We start from the raw sequence: 27,829 nt of genomic DNA on the forward strand, positions 1-27,829 counted from the left end.
TACAAGGATGTTCATTCAATATTACTTTTAGAGCAAATCAGAAAAAGAATCCACATGTTCTTCAATAAGGAATCAATTAATTATATCTCATATAATCAAATACAAAACAGTTATGTAATAAGAATGAACTGCTGATATGATGTGATCTCCAAGGTGGTTTGATCCATGAAAAAAACAAAAGACAGAAGTATGATCACATGTGTGTATAGATTCCAGATATGTGTGCACATGAAACTGCTAATGGGAATTAACTCCTGAACAGTGAGAGAATAGTTTTCTTTTGTATTATTTGGGGGTTTTTCTGTTATCATTTTACAGTTATATCTAACCCATTTTCAAGCCTGATCTTGCTAGGCTGGTCAGATTCCTCCAACCCCAACACCTACCACCATCAGTACCACAGTGGATCGGCCTAGATATAATACCCATTCCACCCTCAACACACACTCCTTTTCTCTTTCCTCTTTTCATCACACATTTTAATTTGAGCATGAAATGGGAAATGGTATAATGTGCACACTAACTTTGTGGTTCTGATTATGTATCGAGACTTAGAAGGAAAGGAAGGAGATAAAAGCTTCATCACCACTGTTTTCCCTTCATTGTCATCTACCAGAGAACACAGAGCTGGTGATGTTTTGAAGATAGATTTCAGTTATGAAGATAAGCATACCAGAAACTCATCATTATTTATTCTAAGTTCTTACGATGCTTTTCATCTGAACTTTTAAAGTTCTTCAGGATAAGTATTATTATCATGTCTATGAAGATAGAGGAGCTGAGGCATAGAAAAGATCATAAGTGGCTTGGTGAAGGATTCAAAGCAAGCCTGATGAGATCACATCCAGGTTTTTGGATTCCAGCTTCTCTACCACAGTAACCAGAGAATCAATATCACTTTTCACCTCTTTAGGACTATTATTTCTAAGCCCATACCATGTCTCTCTATCATTCAAGATTTTATATGTTCTTCATAAATAAATAAACTTTCCATTTCAAATACATCCAAAACATAGCTCTGTCCGTGTGAACAAATAACAAAAGAAAAAGAAGGAAGGTTAATTTTTACATTAGTCACCAAATTATAGTATCATCTAGAATACATGATTTTGCTTGCATGCTCTAACTTCTCAGCTGTAGAATTTGGATAAAACTTCACTACTCCTTAGGGAAGAAAGAGCTACTGAGATAATTTCTTTAAAACCCTTGGAGCTCGAGGATACTAAATGAAAAGAAACAACAGGCAGCCATCTGCATCATTCTATTACTGAGTTAGGACCTCAGAAAACTGTGTTGCCTCAGGACATTTTCTTCCCCAGCAATCCCTCTGATTTATTGAAGCTCCCAGGATCTTTGTACAGACAGGAAATCTAGAGAATAGGGCAGGAAAATAAAGCATATACAGTCCTGCCTCTATAAGTCAGGGTTCTGTCTCTGGATTTCCTGGGTTCAAAACCTAACGCCTTTGCTTACCAGCAGTGTGATTTTAGGTGGGTTATTTATTCTCAGTGCCTCAGTTCCATTGTCTGGAAAATAGGGCTAAAACTAATACATCAAAGAACTGTGAAATTAATTAATACATGTATATAAATTTGAAGAATGTCTTATAAGATCATAAGAATTAAATAAATGTTAGCCCTTATTATTGCTATTGATATTATTACTAATTACATATAATTTACATATAAATACAATGTATAATTCATTATGTAATATATTATTATATATCTTAGAATATATAAGATATGGATGTGCTCTCACAATGACCCAAACATTTTACCAATTTGAGATTACTCTGCATCAAAATGCTCCTCTTCTAGGTAAATTATGAATCAACAAATTACTTTCTGTAAAGGGTCAGATAATACATCTTTTTGGCTTTGTGGATTGTATAATGTCTGTCACAACTATTTAGGGTTCAACTTTGTTGTTGTAGCTTAAAAGTAACCATTAAAAGACTTAAATGAATGGGTGTTGCTATGTTCCCTTAAAACTTTACTTATAAAGACAGATCATAGTCTGCCAACCACTAAAATAAACCAAGAAATCTTTTAAAGTCATTTTCTTTACTTATGAAGTAGCCTACAAGGCCAAAAAGGAAAATACTCTTCCTGCCCAAAGATATGAGATAAAACATATTACCCATTTCCATGCCACAGTTAACATCTCAAGGCAAGACAATGACACTCCTATAGGGCAGAGTGTTCAGGTGAGAAAGTGAAGCCACAACACTGAGGTTCATAAGAGCCATTCCCTACGGAAATGAGTGGTATTCCTTTCAAAAAGGGCTAGAAAGATCAACCGTCTTTGAGAACATGACCAGTGAAGTTTAGGTATTTAAAGTAAACCGTGAGCATTTATAGAGGTAGAGACTGAAAAATTCATCTGAAAATACTAAAAAGGGCTTTACTTAGGGAAGCAAAGTCCCAGTACACACTGGTGTGGAACAGAAATAATGGTGGTGGGGAGAGTGAGGGGAGGTCACATAATAATTGAGGATCAGCCAGCGGGGAGCCTGCTTCCTCCTCTCTCTCTGCCTGCCTCTCTGCCTACTTGTGATCTCTGTCTAATAAATAAATAAATAAATCTTTTAAAAAATAATAATAATTGAGGATTAGCATAACATTGACTAATTCAAGATGAAAAGAAATCTGAACTAGACCAGAACCAAGAACTAACCTCATAGTTACTTTTGTGAGTTTTCATCAAGTCCCTAGTGAAAGAAATAAAAAATTAATATCAGATTCCTTTGTATATCACTTAAGTGATAGTACTTAGCTCAGGACATTATTCTATCCTGGAGATATTAAATGTTGAAATAATTTCCTTGAAACCTTGTAGTTCAAATGGACCTTGGGAAAATAAGGTACAAAAGTCCCCCTGTATTACCTCCTGCATTACCAATTTAATGCTTATTCAATTTGTTGTACCAGAGGACCTTATAATCCTAAGCATTAAATATTAATTGTATTGAATTTCTTGGACTGAAAGGTTAATCAGAGGGGAATTTAAGGAAGAAAATAGTATGAAAAATGAGAGAGAGAGAGCACGAGCACAGAAGAAGAAACAGACTCCCCGCCGAGCAGGGAGTCCAATGTGGAGCTTGATCCCAGGATCCTGGGATCACCACCTGAGCCAAAGACAGATGCTTAATGACTGAGTCACCCAGGTGCCTCATGTCTGACCTTTAGATATCAAATAGATGTTGAACGAGTGGAAGTTTATAGTTGTCATTATGTTTAGGGTAGACAAATATTATTTGTATATATCTTTAAAGATTCATCTATTTATTAGAGAGAGACTGAGTGTGAATGAGTGGGGGAAGGGCAGAAGAAAGGAATTTCAAGAAACTCCTCACTGAGTGCAGAGCCCAAGGCAGGGCTGGGACAGGATCCCAAACATCCCCACTCCTTCTCACGACCCATGAGATCATGACCTGAGCCAAAATCAAGACTCCAGTGCTTAACCAACCAAGGCACCCAGATGTCCCAGCATTTATACTTCTATTCTACAGAATGGGTTGTTATTCTCAATTCATTCAACAGCTTCACACAGTTTTACATAAAAACTCTCCTCCAGGTATTATCTTTATTATATGGCTATTGGACCTTACATAACTATCATAGTCAAGGTCCTCATCCAAAATGAGTAAACACTGAGTAAGCATCAACCCTTAAAAACAAACCTTGCTTCTTTCTGTAGCTAATCTACATTAACATATTACATATAGTAACATTTGTCACTCATATACTAACACACATTAACAAATATACATACATACATACTATCAATTTTTTTTTTAATCCAGGGAAGAGGTTTTAAAAAATCATGCAATTTTCCATTTGAGAGACCTTTGAAACAACCCTCACAAATATCAAGGGACATTTCTGGGTTGACAGTGTATTGAGCAGGTTTCTAAAGATTAGATTCATGAAGTTAGTGTCTAACTTATAGCCACATTAAATTATGCCTTTACTTATAATTCTTAGATAATATTAAATATTGTAGGTTTCTGATGAGACATTGAAAGAGAAGAAAATAAATCACAGCATCCAGGTTCTCCTATGATGCCAAATTGCTACTTACTTTTCTGCAAAACCATCAGCTAAAGCAGAATATGCATTTTTTAATAGAATTATATACATATACACACAGTAATAATATATTATAAATTTCTATATTTATTATATTTATAAAATTTTGATTTTATTTAATACTATATATGTATATGCATATATATTGGATACATTATGAGATCTTTTGTTTACATTTTGATAAGTCAGTAAGAGCTTAAAGCTGGGCCAGTCCTCTAAAATATTTTGTCTGTATAACATTATATTTCTAGAAACAAAAATATACCTTCATGATTAACTTTATTTTTGATACTTCTTTAAAATTATCATGAAACAAAACTAAATGTTTCTATTTGGTCCTATGGTTACTTGTTTATTGCTAATGCCCCATAGAATGAAGGATGTTACTCTGCCATATTCAACGAGAATTTGTTATGTTGTTTTCTACTCTTTCAGGATTTTCAGATATAAATAATGTGGACATTTAGATAAATGAATTGTCTTCAGTGCTTTGCAGAGGTATAATTACATCAAGGACTTCATAAACAAAAAGCCAATGAAATTATTGCCATGTATCTCTCTGTAGGTTGTTTTATAGATTGTAATGCTATATTCAGTATATGTTTTAAAGTAACCAAAACAGCAATGGGACTACAATAAGTCAGTCTTCACTTCAGCTATTCTGGTATAATCATAATTTCCATGTAAATCAATATAAATTTATATTATTAAGTGATTTAGAAGTAGAATTTAATTACATTATTAAGTAATTTAAGTATATAAGTATATAATTTAAGTAAAGAGACAGAGGAAGGAGGCTCACTCACAGGAACTGAGCAAATTTTTTTAAGGTACAAAGGAACCTCTTAGAACTCTTTCTTCCTAGTCTACCAAAACTTATACTAGTTATTTGAAAGTATTGAGTGACTTTGAAATTTCTTTTAAGCTCAAAAGAATATTGTAAAGAAAATGAGATTATGGCTAAGGGGAGGGCTTACAACTTCCAAGAAACTCATATATAATATATATGTATTATATGTATAGGTGCATAACATATGCATGTATAATATATATGTATTATAAAATATAAAAGGTTGTTTATAAATTAACATTTTGAAAAATGAAACATTTCAAACGTTCCTTCTGAGGAACAACTCTATGATAATCAACATCCATTGGACATGTCCCCAAGCATGAGGTGCTAAGAGGGGATAATTAGAAAATGTATGTCTGTTGTGATTCAGAATGCAGAGCCAGATTATGATTTTTAAATCTGGGTAACAGTATACCTAACCATATTAGGATGAGCTAGGTTACCACTCAGTAAAAATCAGCCCCCCAAATCAACTCAATAACTTACTTCTCACTCATACAAAGGTTATATTCGCTCACTCAGATCTCCAGGGCAGCCATGATCCTTCAGTTGGCCCAACATCCCAGGCTACTTGAAGATTATACCATCTTCACACTGGTAAGGGCCTCCCTCCCATCATAGTGGGGCAGACTAAGCATGGCGAATCTAAGCATCAGGTTTTACAGGCTTCCCCCTTTCATTTTATGACAATATTGACTATTGTGAAGTAGGCAGAAAAGAAAATTAAGATAGAGTTAACCTAATTTTGAAACTGTATCTAACTTTACAACTTGAAGGGGCCTAAAGATACTCCCCTCAAGCCCCCTTATTTTATAGATGTGGAAACAGACACAGAAACAGAAAAGAAAGTATAATGATTTTTGCCTGAGATTACATAGCCAGCAATAGCAGGGTCTGAAGTTCACATTCAGAAATCCTTCCTAACTCCCTACTGGCTGCAGTTCCACCACCAACCTTTGGAAACGTGCTAATATTCTTGCCTCTCCTGTCATACCCTAGAGACCAGGGCAACAAACTGGTTAGGTGTCTCTTTTCCAAATTTATATTGAATGGAGAACCCTAAACTGATGGTAATAATAGAGGAAATATCTCCAGGCCTCAAATGGTATTTTAACAGCTACTATCAATTTCCATTCATTGTATTTTAAGAGTATCACATTTAACTGTCCAATTCAAATGAAAATCCAGGATTAAATACCATATTGAAAAGAATTATTTTGCTTATAGGAGGAAAGGAAAGGTCTCAGAAAAGACACAGAAGAGCATACCACAGAACTTCGAAAATGATTTCAAAAAAAAAAAAAGTTCTGCTTATCATTTTGTGCTTTCTGAAGCAACTTTATTTTAACATGAATTTATCTCCAGACTCTTCTAACCCACATTCCATTGCAAGGTCTATTACTATCAGTAGGGAGAACTGGAGTGCTGAGCTAGCTGGAACAGGTGGGTTGGGTTTCCATTTGTTGAGCAAAGGAGAAATAAAACATGTTAAGATAAGCAAAGTGCCTACTGTGTTTACTGATGGGTCTGGCTGGCAATGACTGACTAATACCATCACTTTCCATACAAGCAGAGTCAGGTTTAAAACGTAGCTTCCGTTACCTGTAAAATGAAAGTAACGATCAGAGTTCTATTACCCATTCCATTCACTTAGATTACCTAATTAACTTCCTTCTTTACCTTCCTGTTTCCTTCGGACCCCAGCACTGTATGGGAAAAGGCACCCTCTGCTCAAGAGGCTGAGCTGAGGAGGAAGGCTACCCTAAAGCATCCTGGGAAATGTCTGAATAGAATGCAGGCAGGGACCATGGGAACAAGCCCCAAGTGAAAAACATTATGCACTTCGGGGGCTTTCTGTTGGCTGTTATTGTTAGGCTGTTTCTTTTACGGAGCAAAACTGGGATGTGGCTCCATATACAAGCTGGCTTTAAAACCGAAGAGCCGGGCTCCTAAAAGCACCGAGGAGCTGCTTCCTGCCCATATCAACCAGTCAGGATGAGTCCCCTCCAACTAATCAGGAAGAGGCCCTTAACTTTTGTTTTTGTTTTTGTTTTTGTTTCCTTTCCTTCATTAGTATATTGGGAACTTGAGAGGGAATTTTCTCTGAGCAGGGCCTCTCCTACACTGGGGAAACTAGACTTAATTATTCTGCATTGGCGGTGTGTCATCCTTCAGCTGAAGCCATGGCCCCAATTAAGCCTTGGCTGTGCCTTTGATTTTGGGGTGTGGCCTCCTTTCAGTTATCAAGCTCAAATACCTGGCTCTGATAACAGAACTACGGTTGTCTGTTATTTCTTTACTAAGTATCTCATCTTGCAAAACTGACAATTTTTAATAAGTTCAGAGATTCAGTTATTGTATGCGCAGCACCCCAAATACTCTGGTTAAAAATGTTTTTGTGCGATAATCTCCCTTTTAGACCCTACATAATGTCATCTGACTTTAACAACTAGAAAACATTATTTATTCCAAAGGCAGCTTGCTTACTGGAGGACATTGGTAGGAAATAGTTATGTGCCTAAAGCTGGTATGGCTCTGCTTAAAGAGTCTGCAAAATTTTGTTTAGTGTAATGAAGACCATTATGACATATTTAGTAAGTACAATATATATTTAAAAAATAAATCTGGTACATCCTATTCTTTTAAAACTGGCACTGAGACTATTCTTCCTCTAAAGCATTATGAATCAGAGAGGTCTAGATAAGAATAAAAGCAATCTCTTAGTCGAGTAGCTTAGACCGCTCAAAGATGATATTTGTCATTCACATCAAGTCTGAGCAAGTATCTGGGCTAGTTTTATATGTCAAAACCACAAAGGAAGGCTTAGCAAGGAAATTGTTTCTTGCTTTGCATGAGGCAGGCTGAGAAGATGTACATCATTTCGCTCATACACTGAACTCCCCTCCCTTTTGTTCCTGCTTCTCTCCTGCTTGGAGTTGACTCCTCCTTCCTGCAGCTCTGAGGATCACAGGCTGATTGAAGAACACAGCGGTTCGACGGGGAGCTGTGCTCAGTCTCTCTCTTTCTCTGTGTGTGTGTGTCTCTCTCGCCTTTTTCCTGTGTGTCTCTCTCTCTGAACCCGCAAAGCTGAAACCTACCCGATAATCTCTCTGCCTTTGAATCCAGCTTTGGAACCAAATGCATCGCTTTACTGCTCTTAAAAAGTGAATAGAGTTTGATTACTTCAAGCTACAAACTGCCTTGCTCCATAAGAAGGACACAAAAGGAACCAGACATCATTGTTTTTCAATCTACCTGAGGAGCTTTTTGCTTTTATGCCAGAAACTTAATGGTTTCAGGAGGAAGTTTTGGTTTGTTTTTAACTTGGAATGTTGAAAAGTTTCTTATTGATGCTGTAAATGGAACCCAATTTTTAAATATGGGTTGAGTCAGATCTAAAGGAGACATGCCTGATCATTTTCTGCTGGACTGACGTGGGAACATCTAGAGGGAAACTTGGTGGGAGAGAATGAGATCTGATTTGCAACTAACAATCATGCTTTATTTTGAGAATATTTACAGACTCATTGAAAGGGAAATTAAATATTAACCAAAGACAATGTCTGGATTTTCCAGTAACTTATCAACAAATGACTCTAGCCTGTGGATAGAAAATAATTCGACGAACCTTTTAAATCCGCCAAGAACTTCGAATATCTATCTATTTTGCCTGACATGCTTAATGACTCTTGCAGCCCTGGCAGGCAGCATTTATTCACTAGTTTCCCTGCTGAAAATGCAGAACAGAACCGTTGTGTCCATGCTTGTGGCTTCCTGGTCTGGGGATGATCTCATGAGTGTCCTGTCGGTGACCATCTTCATGTTTTTGCAGTGGCCAAATGAGGACCCTGATTACTTTCAGTCTCTGTGTACCACCTCTGCCTTGCTGTATCTATGCCAGGGACTCTCAAGCAACTTGAAGGCGACTCTCCTAGTCTCCTACAACTTTTACTTAATGCACAGGGATGTGGGGAGCCAGGCAGCCTCCAGAAAATCCGGCCAAGTATTCGGCGTGGTGCTGACCGTGTGGGCGGCCAGTCTCCTGCTCTCCGCGCTCCCGCTCTGCGGCTGGGGCGCCTTCGTGCGCACGCCTTGGGGCTGTCTGGCGGACTGCTCCAGCTCCTACGTGCTGCTCCTCTTCGTTGTGTACACTTCGGCCCTGGGACTCCTCGCCGGCCTCTCGGTCCCTCTCATTTACCAGTTATTGTGTTCAGAGGAGCCGCCGAGACTCCACGCCAACTACCAGGAAATTTCCCGCGGAGCTTCCACTCCTGGGACCCCTCCAAGCGGGGGGAAAGTGCTTTCCTTGTCCCCAGATGATGCTCCCGGCCCCGCGCTTCGGTGTTCTGGGGAACGCTCTCCGAGCTCCGACACCGTGTTTGGACCGGGTCCATCAGCGAGGGCACGGCCCAGGCAGGGGCCGGGACACGAAGCTGTCGCCGTGGTTGGAGCCTGCAGGCGTGAGAACCGGGGGACTCTCTATGGCACCAGAAGCTTCACTGTGAGCGTAGCGCAGAAGCGCTTCTCTTTGATCCTAGCGCTGACAAAAGTCATCCTTTGGCTGCCCATGATGGTAAAAGTGCAGTTGCTCAAGCGTGCGGGTGTGTGTACCAGACAGTGTGAATGCGTGTGTTGGGACTAGCGTCCCTGGTTGGGAGAGTCCCCAAAGAGACGCGCAGTTAAGTCCTCTTCCAACTCTGTCTCGCTCGGTTTTAGAGAGGCACTTGGAGCAAGGCAGCTCACCGGTAAAGCTGGTTGGCTGAGAAGCCTTTGCTCCTAAGTGCTTCTTGTTTCAAAATTGGGGAGGGGGGTCAGGGAGCGCTTTGGGGCTCAGGAGACAGTTTTCCTAGATCTATCATGGCCAAAGGGTGTTCTCGTCTCTTATAGCAGTATCTGGTAATGTTCAGAAAAGAAAGGAGGTAGTGAGGGGGTTTCCTCCTGCCCCTCCAATCGTCTATCATCCCTTTCTCTCCACTCCATTTCTGCCGAGTAAGGACACCGCCCATCCTCAGCAGGGAGAGTGATTGGAGAGGCATGACCAGAAGTAGAAAGATAAGAGTGGAGGGGAAACAGGATTTTTGTTCAAGCTTTCAGGAGGGAGGAGGGAGACCAGTTTTGACTTGGAAGGTGGCGCCCTGCTGTGACAAGCAAGGGGGGGGGGTAGTCCAGAGATGTGACAAAGGCCATCTGGAGTACCAGGCACAGGTTTCCAGTTTGCCTGCCTGTATTCCTGTTAGAGTCCCCAGCATTGTAATTGTTCTTCCTGAAAGAGACCTGACATGGCAGGGGGCACAGACCAGGCACCCAGGAGTGCAAATCACCCTGTGGTCTAAATCATCAGACCTCATCCCAAGGGATCCCAGTGGTCCAGCACCAAACACCATTTTTGGCTCTCAGACAGGCAGGGAGTCTGGAGAAGGAGGGTGGGGCAGCATGCTTGGGGGAAAGGCTTAGCAAAGTGGAAAATTTTATCCTGGGATAGGTCTGAAGCTCTTTGCCTTTGCAGATCCACATGATGGTTCAGCACGTGGTGGGGTTTCAGAGTCCTCCCTTCGAGACACTCAGCTTTCTACTAACCCTCCTGGCCACCACTGTAACCCCAGTGTTTGTCTTGTCCAAACGCTGGACCCACTTGCCCTGTGGCTGCATTATCAACTGTAAGCAGAACGCATATACAGTTGCATCTGATGGGGAAAAACGTAAGTTCTTGACGGTGCAGAGATTGAGGGCAATATGCATATAGTCAAACACAGAAAAGTGGTCTATTGAGAAGTTGTCTGAGTAGAGAATGTTGAATCCAAGGACAAATACAAATGGTAAATAAAGGGAAGAAATTATAATGTGCAACAATTCTTAGCACAGTGTTGGGTTAAGTTTTAAAGAAGCCAGGTTTAAAACAACTCTGTGAAGTGCTTGTACATTGAATAATTATTTTAGGGAAGAAAGGAATAGACAGAGTTTATTCAACACAGCATGAAGTCAAAAGGGCCCTTAGATGCTTAGATATCTGCCTTAGTTCTTAGCCCAGAGTAGAACATAAATTCCCTTCCCAAGTCTACATATAAGAAGCCTACATCTGAAAAGAGATGAACACTTAGAAGAGTCAAAAACACATTACATTATAGCCCATTATTATTTAATGGAACAGAATTTTTATTATTGTCCTTTTTGTATTCTTCCAGGGCTTTGGAACATTTTCAAAGTAGAGTGCCTGAAAACAGTTCAAAAACAAATTTTAAGGGTTGCCTGCTGGTTCAGTTGGTAAAGCATGTGACTGTTGATCTCAGGATCTTGAATTTGAACCCCACATGGTGTTTGAGATTACCTAAAAATAAAATCTTTAAAACAAAAAAAGGAAAACAAATTTTAAGTGTATGCCTCTACTTTCAGAAAATACAAAAAAAACTCTCAATTTCAGGAAGGGGAAAGGTGGCACAATTTGTCCATCTATGTTCATGTTTGAATATAGCCATCTTAGTTACATTAAACAACCACCAATAAAAACAAAAAACTATATTCTAAAGTGTATACCTAGAATGGGAGTGGGGTCAATTATCACTCTCTACAGTGAGACTGTTCCCATACCGAGACGGGAAAAGTTGAAGAATGACCTTTGTATTTTGATTCTGCCAGGAAGAAAAAGGATATTAGTTTGTCATTCCAGACAAAAGACAGGATGTTCTACCATTTAATATCTAAAAATGCATTAGTGTATGCTGAATTAACTATTTCATCAATTGTCCTTTGCTCAGAATAAGCAAGTATATTACTCTTTAACAGAGGAAAAAAGGTAAACAAAAACAGTTTCTCTCGGGCTATTTCAGAGGTACAGAAACTGGAGAATATGAAAGTATATATTCTGCAATTAATTCTACAACAGGGTTATTTTATAAACATCAATTAATCATGAACTGGTCAGACACTTAAATTTTAATATGGCTAGATATTTTTCAAATGACCAGGAGATTTCCTTAGTTTAAAGGATGCCATAAACTTTTATTGTTAATAGAGGCTAAATTCATCTATGTCTTTAAAATAAAATGACCATGGAAATTATATAACAATTATCTGCTTCTAGAGATTAATGTCTAAAGCAACAGTGACACAGAAAATTAATAATAAATCCTTTTGAGCCACATAGAAATATATAAAAATCATTTACAAGCCTGCAAGTTCTAACATTCTACCAAATGTTAACATTTTGCCACTGAATTAGTGAGCCAGAATTGTTTTATAGTATTTAAGATTGAGAGAAAGGCAACGAAAGACCAATGTCAGAGAAAATAAAAAGTTTTACTGAAGTAATGTAGGACAGTCATTTTTAAGAAGTAAAGGACACCTATATCAGAGCAGAAAACAAAGCAATGCAACAGACCTATCACTGCAAAAGGTCTAGGAAGTATTCTACCTATACTGCACAAGATAGAAGGGCCTACAACAGGCTGGCAGAATCAATAATTACATTAATATCTCATGTTTGAAATTAAAATCATGGCTTTCAAGATAAAAATACTATTTTTCCTCTAAAATCATCATTGCTTTTATTTGTATTTAAAATTTCAGGCAAGAAATTCTCTGAAATATGTAGGTTTATAAAAAGAGTCATGAGAACAGGATTTCAAAATCCCAAAAATGGTCATCCTCAAGTAGGCAAGTGCCTGACCAAGTTCTTGATTCTTTGGGAATATGGCTTCAGTTCTCATTAAGGCTTTTTCTCCTTAACAAACCAAGATTCCCCCTTTTACATTCTTTGTCAGGGAACTCCAAAAACAAGGAAGCTTCCTAATTCATATTTGCTATAGGTTCATTTTGCAGATGTAAGTATAATTCTATACCTCAGCCTTAGTGAATGGAAATGGGGAGACCTGCAATCTAAAAATGCATGCTAGTGATGGGAAATAATTTGCAGATTAATAATTCTCTGTTTCCAACATTAAGCTGTATTACTAGAGTCTCAAAACAAAAGTGTTCAAGAAATGATTTTAACACAGAGGTCTCAGGTGGAAGACATATGGGATGGATATGGCTTTCACACTCACTTTGTTTGCATAAGATGATGTTTTCTTTTTAAACAATTAAATATTTTCTATAAAATCAGGTACTGTATTTGTTTTAAATAAAATCAAAATATCTGCTAAGTGACATATTACTCTGAAGAACTATTTATTTTTATAAACTGGTATAATTACTTATGTTTAAAATTGCAATTACGAGATGTGGCTAAAAGCAAAAGACTAAAGCTAATTCATGTTTTGTCCAGGGTTTAATTTTTCAGAACAAATACATAACATTTAGTAATAGACTTCAAAAGAACCTGACTGTATTCTGACAGTCTTTAGGTTTCTGGTAAGTTATTAGTCAAACATTGTCAATTGTTATATTGTTATAACCTATTATATCCATTAGTTACCTCAGTCAGAATTTACTTTTAGTTCTCTCATGGGTCTAATTATCAGTAAAGCAATTTCACATATAGGTTAGTAACTTGAATTCTGGAATCAGTTAACTTTTAATTCAAATCTCTTTACCAGTTAAGTAATCTTAAGTATTGGTTTCTTCTACCAGCCTCAGTTTTCTGAACTTTAAAATAGAATCAATAAGCCCTTTATTATTAGGGTTGCTGCTGTGTTAGGGTTGCTGCACATGACCTATGTGCATAACTGAGCCCTGAAGTTCTCCGGTTCTCCTTGGTGTCCAACATAGTTGCACTTCCTTCTCAGAGGCTACCTCAGCCCACCTCTTGCACTTCATGACATGGAGGCAGATTCTGCATTGACAGCTGACACACTCCTTCAAAAACATTACTGACTTTTGCTTTACATATTTCATAATTATAAAACACAGCTAATAAGATAGTCACAGACATCAATTTTATTGTCTTATATGATAATATTTTATGAGTTTTTGTTTGCTTACTCTCTTTGAATTGACAATTTGCCACTCTGTATCTTTTTTTAGAGAAAAGGGAAACCCATCAATAATTAAAGCATCCTTTTAGTTCCTTCAGCTTTCACACTGTTGAAGTTAAAAACCCCAATTTAATTTTACTGGACCATATTACTAGAAAAAGCAAATAGAACTTTACCTAAGAGTATATAAATATTAACATATGTTTCTACTTTTCCATTTTCTTTGGACAGAAATCCTTGTTTGTGTTTTGGCTCAAACAATGAAACTTTTGGCTCAAATAATGAATGATATCTATAAATTTTATTTTCAGTCAGCAGAATTGCTTTGTAAATCTTCAGTTCTGGGAAAATTTCAGTAATAGAATCAGTATGTGAATGGCTCTAGAGTATATTGTAAAATGAATCAAATTCTATCTGTTGTTCCCATAGAAATTTTATAACTTTTCACAAATTTTTCCACCAAGGATAGCTAAATGTCTGGTATACGACACACAGCTATCCAAGGGAGAAAAATACTTTGAAATGAGCCATGTTTTGAAAGAAGAAAACCAAAACATTAAATTGCATTTTGTCTATCACCTTGCTGTAACTTCATTCTTTTTTTTTTCCACAAGGAAATTTTTATTATTTATTTTTTTTAAATTTTTTATTTTTTATAAACATATATTTTTATTCCCAGGGGTACAGGTCTGTGAATACTTCAATCTTAATACACAAAACGATCCAGTATTTAATGACATTCACACATAAGAATTGTATCAATTTCTTTCATTCTCACTTGTAATGCTACTAAGACTTTGTACCATATCTACCACCTAGTAGTACTACATTAGCATTACAGTAGCATTACATTTTGCTTGGCTTAAATCATAAAAAGTTTTATGCATTCCTGCTAAATTCATCTTGTAATTAATCAGGTTTAGAGATACGCTGTAAAGTGCTTTAGATCATAGAAGTATAAATATATTCACAATTTTTTACAATTCATTCCAATTTGTATCCAAATGAATATGTTACTTTAAAAAGTTTAACAACTGTATTGCAATACTTTCTAATTTTTAATGTATGTATTTATAAACATAGAAATGTCAGGAGTGGCGTACATCAAAATATTTAATAGTCATATCTATTAGTGATATTATCAGCTGAATAACTTATATAATACAACCTTCTTAATAATTTCTAGCAAAATAAAATTTATAAACAGTATCTTTTATACCCAAATAAAGAAATGCACAGATAATTGGTAGACTGAAAAAGCTAAAACTAAAATGAATATGCGTGAGAATTTTCAAATTTATGGTTAAATTTTTGTTCATCAGACTGCTTTAAAGATTGCAGTTTTCTTGGAATTGTACGTATTTTAAGCTCATTGTACAAGTGAGAAAAGTTAGGTCCAGAGTGATAAGACAACTTGAATTGATAAGGTATAATTGTTTTTGCATAATTGACAGGAAATGAAGGTAGCTTTTAAATTCTTAGTAATCAGTTTGCATTTTCCTATTTTTATTCACAATGTATATCCAGTTGTTGTTTATATCTATTTTCCTAACCATGGAAATTTGTTTTTGCTTTTACTTAGCCAAGAGAAGAGGCTTTGAATTCAATCTATCATTCCAACGGAGTTATGGGATTTATAAAATAGCACATGAAGATTACTATGATGATGATGAAAATTCTACATCCTGTCACAATCTCATGAATTCTGAATGCAAAATGACAAAAGACTCTCAGAGAGATACTCATAATATCTTTAATGCCATAAAAGTGGAAGTCAGCACCGCACCCTCTAAGGACAGTTCCATACTGAAAGGGATCAACAAATGCACGAATACTGATATTACAGAGGTTAAGCAGGATTGCCACAGTGAAAAGGGCGTTAATCCACAGCTTTCTGAAAAAACAGGAGATTCTATTAACTATGAAGAAACCACCTTTTTGGAAGGGCCTGAAAGAAGACTTTCTCATGAGGAGAATCAGAAACCAGACCTTTCAGACTGGGAATGGTGTAGGAGTAAATCAGAAAGAACCCCTCGTCAGGTACAGTAAAGGTTGTTCTTTCTGTGAAATTAAAAGTGAGACCAAGTATAGTAGAAATGAAAAAAATGATCAGCTGTTTATTTCATTCAATCAAGTCCAAGGTCAATTTCACTTGCTTTATTTCCATAATATTAAATTTTATTTCAAGGTGTTCTTTTGAGGGACTTTTAAATTTTTTTTAATCATACATTTCATTCAAAATCTGTATGTTTTGGGATTGGCAGAGCTAAACAGATTCTTCGAGAAGGCTAGAGCTTTCTAATTAAGCCTTAAGTAATCTGTCTAAATTCAGACTAGACTCTCGGAACTTGTTTCAAATTAATTAATTCATTTTATTCTTCCCTCTCCCACCCAAAAAGTATTATTCCATAAGTGCACAAGGGAAGTTCTCTTTTTTACCTAAAGGAAAATATTTATACAGCTTGTGGTAAGGAAGGTAGTCCGGCTGCAACTATACTAGACAGCTTGCCTATTAGTCTTGCTAGAACTAGTCCCTCTAGTACTCAAGGCTGGGGTGGGGGGGTTCTATTCCAGAATAGACCCAAGGGAGCCTCTGCAAGCTCTGCTAAATGTTCTATCCCTTTGAGGACAGAAGAATGGCTTTATGTTTTATAAAACTGAAAGAATTTGCACCTTAATTTCATCCCGTTTTCTCCTAGGTTCCAGCCTGCCTAGAATAATGAGGGATAGTTCTTATTTTATTAAAACTATAGTGTAATATTGGTATGAGATTGTTCTTTACTCCAAACTCTCATATCTGGTAATTAAAATTGCCCTTGCTTCCCACACTACTGATTTACTAGGGAGAGGAGACTTTTTATTTTTTTATAAGATTCAATGGAAATAAAAGCCCACTGTCAAAACAAAAACATAATTCCAGAAATATGTGCAAGGAATAATGCACTCATTTATCAAAATATGACCACATAACACTAAATATGAATATAGGCAGAATACTCTGAGACTTCCTTTATTCTCTGTGATAATTAAAGCTACTAGTCTTATTCTAATATCACCATTTAAAAAGTAAGTTGGATAGGGGTGCTTGGGTGGCTCAGTCAGTTAACTATCTGCCTTTGGCTCAGGTCATGATCCTAGGGTCCTAGGATCAAGTTCCGTCCAAAATGGTGCCCCAGTATAGAGGACAATCCCTAGAGTTTCATCATCAATTTGTTCCTGAATAATCCAAACCTCCTGGTTTTCTTGCACTTAAAAATTGTTAAGTAATATTCATGACAAAATGTTTTGTGTGTGTATGTGTGTGTGTATCCCAATAATTTGCAGCTATCTTGTCTGTCTTATCCCCATGCTTACCCCTTAGGAATTACAGCTATCTTTAATCTTGCTCATACTTTTTGTTTTATGGTTTTATCACAAGTGAGTACATTTCTAACACAATATATTATTTAGTTTTCTTATTTTGAACTATCTAAAGATGCTGTCATACTGTACCTAAGCTTCTGGGACTTGTTTTTTTTTTTTTTCCCCACTCAAAATTACTTTATTTTTTTATTTTTTTTATTTTAAAGATTTTATTTATTTATTTGAGAGAGACAGTGAGAGAGAACATGAGAGGCGAGAAGGTCAGAGGGAGAAGCAGACTCCCCATGGAGCTGGGAGCCTGATGCGGGACTTGATCCCAGGACTCCAGGACCGTGACCTGAGCTGAAGGCAGTTGCTCAACCAACTGAGCCACCCAGGCGCCCTCAAAATTACTTTAAATAACTTCATTTTTTAAATGTATTTTGTCAAAATATTGGAAATTATCATCTAAAATATCACAACTTATAGTCCTGGTTTGAAAGTCTTGGTTATAGTTTGGAGTTTGATTAACTATCCTAGAAATTTATAAAAAGATCAGACACTTTATACATAATATACTGTACTATGAGCGCAATGAAACACAAGCTACCCATAAGCCTCTAAAAATTAAGAAAGAAAATGATATATAGAAAACACAAAATTTTGATAATCCAGACCAAATACCAATCAATACCTTTCAACAACAAGGATTTGCATAAGAAAGAATATTTTAATATCTGTGAAGAACAAGTAGTTTGGGAAATTGACCTAAAATGGTGGTTGTGAAAAAAGTGATTAGTGATAAAATAGAGAACATGCAGGAAAGATAAAATTTATATTTTCAGAGACTAACTGAAATTAAATGAAATACTATTATAAATTTTCAAACAGTAGTACGAAATCCTTAAATTATAGGCTACTGTTATTGATATGACCTGCCTTTAGCAAGACTGCCTCCGACTTGAAAGTTAACACGTAACCCAAATACATTTAGGGTGGAAAAGATACGAAAACTTCTCCATGACTAATATGTTTTAACCTGCAACCTATTCTTCATCACCAGATATTTCATGGGAGTAGAGGGTGATTTAGAAAGCACTTTCATTTCATCCTTTTCTCCCAAATACCTTCTTCCCTCTGAAACCAATGTTAACTTATGTATCCTAAAGTGATACATTAAACTGCAGTGGACACTGTAGTAAGTTTATAAAAATACTATCTATTCTGATTGTTACAGTTGTACTTTCAAATATTTAGGCTCCATCTATCAGTTCATATTTAATTGCTCTACAATATGTAGTGTGTATTCTTTGTTCTTAGGATAAAAAAAGCAGGCTTGATTTAAAATATATTTAGTGAGTCTTGTTTTGACAATACATGTTGTTTAGAGTTTATGTTAGTAGACAAATTCTCAGTGTATTTTATTGGAAATCCTAGAAGTGAAAGCATCAGATCAAGGTTAAGGTGTAAAGATGATGATAAAAGAATGGCTTCAGTAGGTTTAAATGTGATCCAGTAAAATTTATCAGAATTGCAAATGCTTGTAAGACTGAAATTTAGTGTTAAACTTAACCACTCAATTACTTCTTTTTGGATTCCTAGTAGGTAGGATCCTAAGAAGTTCACTGTTAAAATATTCATAAAAAATAGAAATGTCAGAGCTCTTCAGTTACAAAGTTTTAATTTGGTAGCTGTGGTGTGACTGTTCCTCAAATGAAATAATGATTTTCCAGAACCTAAAAATTTTGTCATCTATGAATAAAGAAAATTGGACTTATAAAATAATTTGGTGACTTGTGGGTGACCACTCTAATTTCTCTTCTAATGCAAAGCCCATCAATGCATTCCATTTTCTTTTCTTTTAATGTGTTGTCTTAAAGCTCTAGAAACTCATTTAATATGATAAATCAGAAAAAAGATATGCTGTAACCATGCCTCTTAATCCCCTTTCTAATCCCATCAAAGCATCTGAAAAGTGAAAGGTCCTCCATTGTGCCAGTAGAATATAGAAAAACAGAGTCTGAAACAATCCTCAAAGGAGAGACCAAACCAGGGGGAAGTGATTACATTTCATCTGCTACACAAATCATTTAGCGTAAAGATGAATAAACAAACAAGAACTAACTTTAAAGTCACCTGAGCATCAAAGAAATTTTATCCTCATTTTAAGGAAAATATTATAACTATCTAAAAATAGTTTTACAAAGCAAAGTTGGGTTTGCTAACAGAGTAAAACAGCAGCATTGGCTTCTATAACTTTTAAATATTATTTCTTTAAATAATTTTCATTTAAAAAACTACAGAAACCAAGTCAAACTAGATTATTTGGGTTCTTTAAACTAGAGCTTCCCAAATTTTACTGTACAAATAAGTCAAATGGAGAGCTTGTTAAAAGGTAGACTGTGACTGAGTAATTCTGAGGTGGGCTCCAGGATTCTGCATTTCTGACAAACCCCTAGCTGTCTCTGATGAAAATAACAAGTCCCATCCCAGACCTATAGAGTCAAAATCCCTAGCTTGTTCAAATGCACATTAAAATTTAAGAAGTACTGCATTAGCATCTCATCCCTGGGAGATAAATGCTAGTTTAAAGGGCAGGGCAAAGTTAATTCCTTCCATTTAATATATGCCTCATAAAGTAAAATAAAACTAGAAGAAAATATTCCAATATAGTAGTCTTCCCTTATCTGTGGGGGATATATTCCAAGACCCCTAGTGGATGCCTGAAACTGCAGATAGCACAGAAACCCTACATATACCGTTTTTTCCCCCATACAAACATATTTAGATACGGTCTAATTTATAAATTAGGCACAGTAAGAGTAATAATAACTACAACTACAATAATATACTGTAACAAAAGTTACGTGAAAGTGGTCACTCTCTCAATTTTAAAATATCTTACTGTACTGTACTCCCCCCTGCTTGTGATGATGTGAGATGATAAAATGTTATACAATGAGAGGAAGTGAAGTGAGTGATTTGGCAGTGTGATGCAGCATTAGGCTACCACTGACCTTCTGATAATATCTCAGGAGGATTACCTGCTTCTGGACCATGATTGACTGTGGGTAACTGATACCACAGAAAGTGATACCTGGATGAGTGAGGGGGCTACCTGTACACATATCTCTTATCTGACCTAAAAACAGTGCCTCTTTTCATTAAAAAATATAGACTATTAAAAGTAAAATCAGGCATAAAATATTAGTGGTTTTCTGTGACGCTGTTAACTTAGTAACTGCAAATGCTTAAACCTGTTCTCTTTTTGACATTTTTAACTGAAGTGATCATAGGGGGAAAATTCACTTACTACCTTCTATTTGTAGCCTGTGGGCAGTCATTCTAACACTAATGACTGTCGGAGTATACATATCTTATATTTAGCTAAATCCATGTGTTACAGCGGTCAGTTCATTACTCACTGTTACACAGCTTTCTTTTTATTTTATTTTATTTTATTTATTTATTTGACAAACTGAGATCACAAGTGGGCAGAGAGGCAGGCAGAGAGAGAAGGGGAGAAAGCAGGCTCCCCACCAAGCAGGGAGCCCAATGCAGGACTCGATACCAGGATCCTGGAATCATGACCTGAGCTGAAGGTAGTGCCTTTAACCCACTGAGCCACCCAGGCGCCCCACTTTTTTTTATAAACACTTATAATTTTATTGTCTTGTGATTATAAAATAATATAATTATTGTAGAAAATTTAGGAATTGCTATTAAACAAAGAGAGAACAGCCAATTCAAACTACCAAAAGTTAACCACTATTTACGCTTCTTATATAAAACTTCAGGCTCTTTCCCATGCATATATTCTTATTTTTGACAAAAACAGGATCACATTGCATATACTCTCTTGGAATCGCTTTTCTTTGTATAACAGTGTAATTCCCATCTGCTTTAAATTGTTCAAGCACTTTTTGAGATTATCTGGTACAGTTTAGAATGGCTGTTTGGAGTATAGCTGAAAACTCATCCGTGAATGTAAATTCGTTCTCAAGTACTTAAAGTCTTGATAGTTGAAGGTAGAGTTTTCATTGTAAACTACTTCAAATATTTCATAACCTCACAGCATATATCATTTGCTGAAATGAAGTAAAACTGAGCTGTTTAATTGCTGACTTTCTACAAATTCAAGGGGATTACCACCAGATCAAAGTTTGTGTGGAATTTTATAATTCATCCGTTAAGCTAAGAATTTTGTTAACATTCTCAAAAACACCTCCTGGTTTAAGGAGACCTTAGAAGGCTATGTACTGGAACTTCCCATATATGGGCTTGAATCTCTTCTATGACCTCCTATTGAGTGATTATCCCTTACTTGAACTCAAATGCCTGGAAATTCACTACACTTTTCAAACTTTTTATTGTGAACTAATTTTAGACTTACAAAACAATTTCAAAAATGGTATAGAGAGTTCTAATATAGACTTCATTCAGCTTCTACTAATGTTAACATGTTATATGACAATAATGTAATTATCAGGAAATTAACAATTGATTTATAGACCTTATTTCAATTTTGCCAGTTGTCCTACTTATGTCCTCTTTTTGGTCCAGAATCTAAACCCAGATTCCATGTTGCATCTGTTGGTATTACTCCTCAGTCTCTTCCAATCTATAGCAGTTCTTCAGTCATGTCTTCTATGGCTTAAGGCAACTTTTGAACTGGCTAGTTTGTTTTGATGTATTCCAGATTTCTCCGTGTAAAGTTACTATTTTTCCCCTTGTAATTTATAAGTATCTTATGGTAAGACACTATGAAACTATTCAAATATTCTGTTTCATGTCATACTTTTCCTCACTAATTTCAGCTTTAATTGATGAATCTTGCTTAAAATGATTATATGAAGGTAATTTTCTATTTCTATCATTTCTTTTCTATTTATTATTGGAATTCACCTGTAAGAAAAAGCTATCTCTCCTCTTCCACTTGCTTATTTATTTATATCAGTATGGGCTCAAAGATCTTGTTTTAATCTATAATTTATGAGTCACATTATTATTCTTATTTTGTTACTCCAGTTGTCGTAGATTGGCCACTGGAAGCTCTTTCAGGGTGATTCTTATATCCATCCAGTGGCTAGCCCTATCTTTTTTAGCACGTCCTTACTTTCTAGCAGCACAAGATATTCCAGCCTCATCTTGTATTATTCCTAACCCATCCTTAGAATCAACCATTTTCCCAAGGAGTTCTGTTTCTTTTATTGGAAAATGGTATTTAGAAACCAACATTGGGTGCTAGGTATGCCCATTGCTACTGGGGTATATTGCTTTTAGACCTTATCATTGGACAGAGCTAGGAGACGGATGCATGTATAATCATGTACATATCTATATTTCTATAAAAGTTCCTCTGTATAAATAATTTAATACCATGGGTTTGCACTAATACCTCTAAGTCTGATCAAATACCAATGGATTCATTCATGCCTTTCCCTTTTCTTATTTGTTACTTCTTTTTCTGGCAGTGAGACAACTGGCTCTCTCACTCTCCATAAATATATTTACTTATTTGCTCAATCCTGGTGTACATATAAAGTAGATTTAGAATAGTGAACCTACACTCCTGTGAGAAAATAAAAAGTACTAACTGAAGTATAATAATTGTGTATAGTTCTCTTCATCTTTAACCTTATAATTTACAGTCAAAATATGATCTTCCCCACTTACTTAGGTTAGTTATTTTCATTTTCATTCCCTTAATTTTATATTACATTTTGAGTTCCTCCCACTTTCTTTTTGATTTTGATTATTTATGTTTGGGTATATGAAACATTACCATTATTCTAAGAGTCAAAACCACATAAGATATATGCTTTCCTCCCTCATTCCTTCTTCCCTTCCCATTTTCCCATTCTTTCCATCCTGTACCTATCTATCCTCTGTGCATAATAAATCTCATAGTTTCTGGTTTAACAAACCTGTATTATTTTTTTTTTTGCAAGATGAGCAGATATATGCATACCTTCTTATATCTCCTTCTTCCTTGCATATACTCTTTCGCACTTCCCTTTTTCCACTAAACAGTACATCATAGGGATGCCTGGGTGGCTCAGTTGGTTAAGCAGGCTCAGGTCATGATCCCAGGATCCTGGGATTGAGACCCACATCGGACTCCTTGCTCAAGGGGGAGACTTCTCTCCCTCTGCCTGCTGTTCCTCCTGCTTACGTGCATGCCCTCTCTCTCTTTCTCTCTCTCTCTGACAAATAAATAAAAATCTTTAAAAAAGCAAACAAACCAAAAAAAAAAAAAAAAAAAACCCAAACCAGCATATCATAGAAGTCACTCCCTATCAGTTCATAGAGATACTTCATTTTTATAGCCACATAATTATCCATAGTGTGGATATGCCAGAGTTAGTTCAATCACTCTCTTATATGGGCCTTATGATGTTTCTAATATTTTACAATCAAAAAATACTGCAGTAAACATCATGCATATGTATTTGCATGTTGCTGGAGGTGTATCTTCAAAATAAATTCTCAAAATTAGGATTTTTGTATCAAAAATAAGTGTAGTTTTGTTAGGAATTGCCAAATTCGCTCCCAGAAGGGTCATACAAATTGGCACTCCCATTAGCAATAAGTAACAGAGGACTCCTTTCCTCACAACCTCAGTAACTATATTATGGTGTTTTTAAACTTTTGTCAGCCTGAGAGACAATCTCTGAATTGTTTTAAGTTATAGTTATGTAATTATAAATGGGTCTGAATAGTTTTCATATGTTTAAGAGCCCCTTTTTGTCTTTTTATTTTTTATAAATTGTTCTTATCTTTTCCTTATTTTTCTATCAGGTTTTTGTCCCTTTATCCTTCTATTTTTTTCTAAGATTTTATTTATTTATTTGACACACAGAGAGAGAGAGTGAGCACAAGTAGGCAGAAGGACAGGCAGAGGGAGAGGGAAAAGCAGGCTCTCCACTGAGCAGGGAGCCCAATGTGGGGCTGGATCCCAGGACCCTGGGATCATGACCTGAGGCGAAGGCAGTTGCTTAACCAACTGAGCCACCCAGGTGCCCCATCCTTTAATTTTTAAGAGTTCTTTATATATTAAGTATATTAGTCCTTTGTCTGTGACGTATATTGCAAAGATATTTTCCCAGTTTCTCAGTTACCTTCTGTTTATGGTGTTGTTTTGTTTCTTTTTTAGAATGCATACTTTTAAAATTTGTTTACAGTAAAAATTATCAGTCTTTTATTTAATTGTCTCTGGATTTTGAGTCATAGTTCGAAAACCAGTTCAAAATGGAATTCACCCATGTTTTCTTCTAGGAGATGTATGGTTTCAATTTTTACATTTGGATCCCAGATCCACTTGGAATTTATTTTTGTATTTGCCATAAGGTACGAATATATTTGTCTTTTTTTCTAAATAGTTACACATTATTTATTAAAAAGTTTAATTTCTTTATTCTTTTTTTTTTTAAGATTTCATTGATTTAATTGACAGAGATCACAAGTAGGCAGAGAGGCAGGCAGAGAGAGAGGGGGAAGCAGGCTCCCCGCCAAGCAGAGAGCCTGATGCGGGCCTTGATTCCAGGACCCTGGGATCATGACCTGAGCTGAAGACAGAGGCTTTAACCCACTGAACCACCCAGGTGCCCCCAAAAGTTTAATTTCTTTAAAATGCCATCATTACTCACAGTATTTTGAGATATCATTTTTATCTTATACTACATTTCCAAACCTAGTTGGGTCTATTTCTGTGCCTTCTATTCTGTTCCACTAGCTATTCATCTATTATCTCACTGTTTTAATTGGAGAGGCTATTATAGTGAGTTTTAATGTCTGGTAGGGTTGGTTTCTCCCCCCCATCCCCAGTATTTTTTTCTTTTTCAGTATTTTTCATGCTATTCTTGAACTTTTGCTTCCTATCTAATTCACTTTCAACTTGTCCAATGCCACAAAAAAGCTTTATCAAGGTGTGTTAAATTTATAAATTAGTTCAGAGAGAGCTGACATTCTAATAATGTTTTGTTGTCCTCTCCAAGAACATGGGATATCTTCCCATTTCTTCTAGTCTACTCTTGTTATCTTTCTCCTGGAAGATTTTAAAGCTTTCTTCCTACAAGTTTTATAACTTTTCATTAAGTTTATTCCAAAATACTCAATCTTCTTTGTTTTCATTGTAAATGAGGTTCTTCTACCATTATGTTCTCTAACTGGTAATTGCTTGTGTATATTAAGGATATTGATTTCTGCCTGTTAACTTCTGCTACACTACGAAATTATTTTATTGTTTAAATAAAATTATTGATTATCTAGGGTTTCTATTTCATCAAATAGAGATAGTTTTTCGTTTTTTTTTTTTTTTTATCAGTTCTTATACCTATTTTTAATTTCTCTTGTCTGGTTGCCTTGGCTAATACCTCCAGAACAATTTTTAATAGTGGAAGAGACAGGGCATCCTTGCTTTATTCTTGATCTTGGTGAAAGGTTTCTGATACTTCCTCATTAAAGAAGATATTGGCTCTCACTACTTTGCAAAGCAGGTAATTTAATATTTTGATCATGATAATGATAGTAATAATGATGATAATATGATGATAACTAATACTTAACTGGGCACTTGCTCAGAACTGTGTAACACATACAGTTCAAGCACTTTACATATATAATTACATATATAATTGCTCATTTAGTATTCACAAAGACTATCTGGTAGATATTATTATCCAATTTTACAGATGGAAAAACTGAAGCACAGAAACGTCTATCAGAGCCTAGGAGCAAACTCAGGCTATCTTGACTCCAGAGCTAGTCCACATATGTATATCATAACTGCTTCAGAGAGATAATTTTCATAGTTAGCAGTCATTTCTTACGCTAACTTCTATCCATTCTCCTCACACAGGCAGATCAGTATCACCTAAGGAACCTTTAACAATGTCCCACCAAGAGAAATTCTGATTTAATTGGTCTACAGAAAGATTTGGATAGTGTTTTTAAAAACTCTCTATGTGTAGATATTTGCAAAATATATCATCAACAAAGGACTTGCATTTAGAATATATATTTTAAAAAGAACACCAGTAAATGACTATGAAAATGACAGACAACCCAATAGTATATGACCAGAGATTTAAAGTCATACTTCAAATAAGAGGAAACAAAAATAACCATACATATATATATAAAGGTATACCACATCATTAACAATCTGGAAATCTCAATTAAAATAGCAAAAGACACCACTGCACACCCACAAGAATAGCCAAAACTAAACCATCTAACAATGCCAAGAGTTGATGAGAAACAGTCTGGGAACATCTACAAAAGTTAAATATATACATGCCTCACATCCTAGCAATTCCACTCTTGGACACACACCTTAGAATTGCACTGTTCAATATAGTTGCCACTTCTCACATAGATCTATTTAAATGTAAATTAATTAGGGGCACCTGGGTGGCTCAATCAGTCAGGTGTCCTACTTATGTTTTAGCTCAGGTAATGATCTCATGGGTCATGAGACAGAGTCCTGCACAGGGCTCCACACTCAGCAGGGAATCTGTTTGAGATTATCTCTCTCCCTCTCCCACTGCCCCTTTTCTATCCCTAAAATAAATAAATAAATATTTTAAAAACTTAATTTATTTTTTATTTAAAATTCAGTTCCTCAGTTGCACTACTCACAGTTCCAGAGCTTAATATCCAAATATGACTAGCGGCTTCTACTGTACTGGACAACAAAAATATAAAACATTTCCATCAATGCAGTTCTATTGGACAGTGCCACCCTAGAACCTGATCTCTTCCAAGGCTGGGAGGGGCTTTAGCAATGTGTTCATATGCACATAGGTTTTTGTAAAATTAACAAAAACAATATTTGTTTTTGTATTTGAATATTTGTGTATTCAAGCTACCAGTGTAACATCACTGAATGCAGTTAGGAAGAAATGTGCAGCAGCACATTATTTTAGTATTTCCAATATATACATATAATAGGTGCAAATAATTTCAAGAGCATATATAATAACAAAATGTAATAAAGCAGAAAAAGATGAATTTTGAGTATTCATTATCTTTCTAATATAATTTAGTTTAAGTTTATATAATATACTTTTTATATTGGCTCTCAAGATTGCTGAAATTTTTATGGGTCAGTTTCAGTATACCACTGGCACACTTCATTCAACATAAAACATGTGCAACAACAACCAGTATCTGATCACATGAGCCATAGTGTCCAAGCAAGCTGTTCTGCACTCTTCCCTCCCTGCCTTTTTTTTTTTTTTTTTTGCTATGTTTCACTCTATCTCTTCTTAGAATCTCATTCTTTCTCCATTTTACCATTAATGAGTCTGTCCTTTACCAGGCACCTCAACCGACAACTGATTTAGGCATTTGGTCTTCTTAGCTTGGCTTGACTCCCAATTTTTCCCAAACAGTAGGGACTGAATTTGCATCCATTTCAAATGCAGGGTCTAAAGTAGAAACACTTCCCTCCCCCCCCACCATTCTCAATAGACAACAAAACACTGGGAAATATGCAAACACCCACATTATGTGGCTAGTGTTGTAAGCTTAAAACTCAAGGCTGTATCTCCTGGTTCAGTGTTTAATGATCTTTTTAAAAATTATATTCTTTGAGGGGTGCCTGGATGGCTTAGTCGTTAAGCGTC

General features: G+C 35.9%; 1 protein-coding gene and 1 long non-coding RNA gene across 6 annotated transcripts in view; one reads left to right on the top strand and one right to left on the bottom strand.

Moving 5' to 3' along the window:
- The window catches only part of LOC131824966 (uncharacterized), a 192,667-nt gene that overhangs the window by 109,246 nt on the left and 55,592 nt on the right, over window positions 1–27,829 (bottom strand). The gene's annotated exons all lie outside the window — the stretch shown is intronic.
- The window catches only part of GPR149 (G protein-coupled receptor 149), a 63,700-nt gene continuing 43,763 nt past the window's right edge, over window positions 7,893–27,829 (top strand). Inside the window, exons 1-3 of one of the 2 annotated variants that reach the window (XM_059163709.1) lie at window positions 7,893–9,448; window positions 10,454–10,646; window positions 15,439–15,896. In XM_059163709.1, coding sequence (XP_059019692.1) covers window positions 8,507–9,448; window positions 10,454–10,646; window positions 15,439–15,896 — 1,593 coding nt within the window. In that variant the 5' untranslated portion in view covers window positions 7,893–8,506. Of the gene's footprint in view, window positions 9,521–10,453; window positions 10,647–15,438; window positions 15,897–27,829 lie in introns of both variants that reach the window. The other variant, XM_059163708.1, reaches the window with a different exon arrangement.

This window comes from Mustela lutreola, chromosome 2, assembly GCF_030435805.1.
Source record: "Mustela lutreola isolate mMusLut2 chromosome 2, mMusLut2.pri, whole genome shotgun sequence".
NCBI lineage: Eukaryota > Metazoa > Chordata > Mammalia > Carnivora > Mustelidae > Mustela > Mustela lutreola.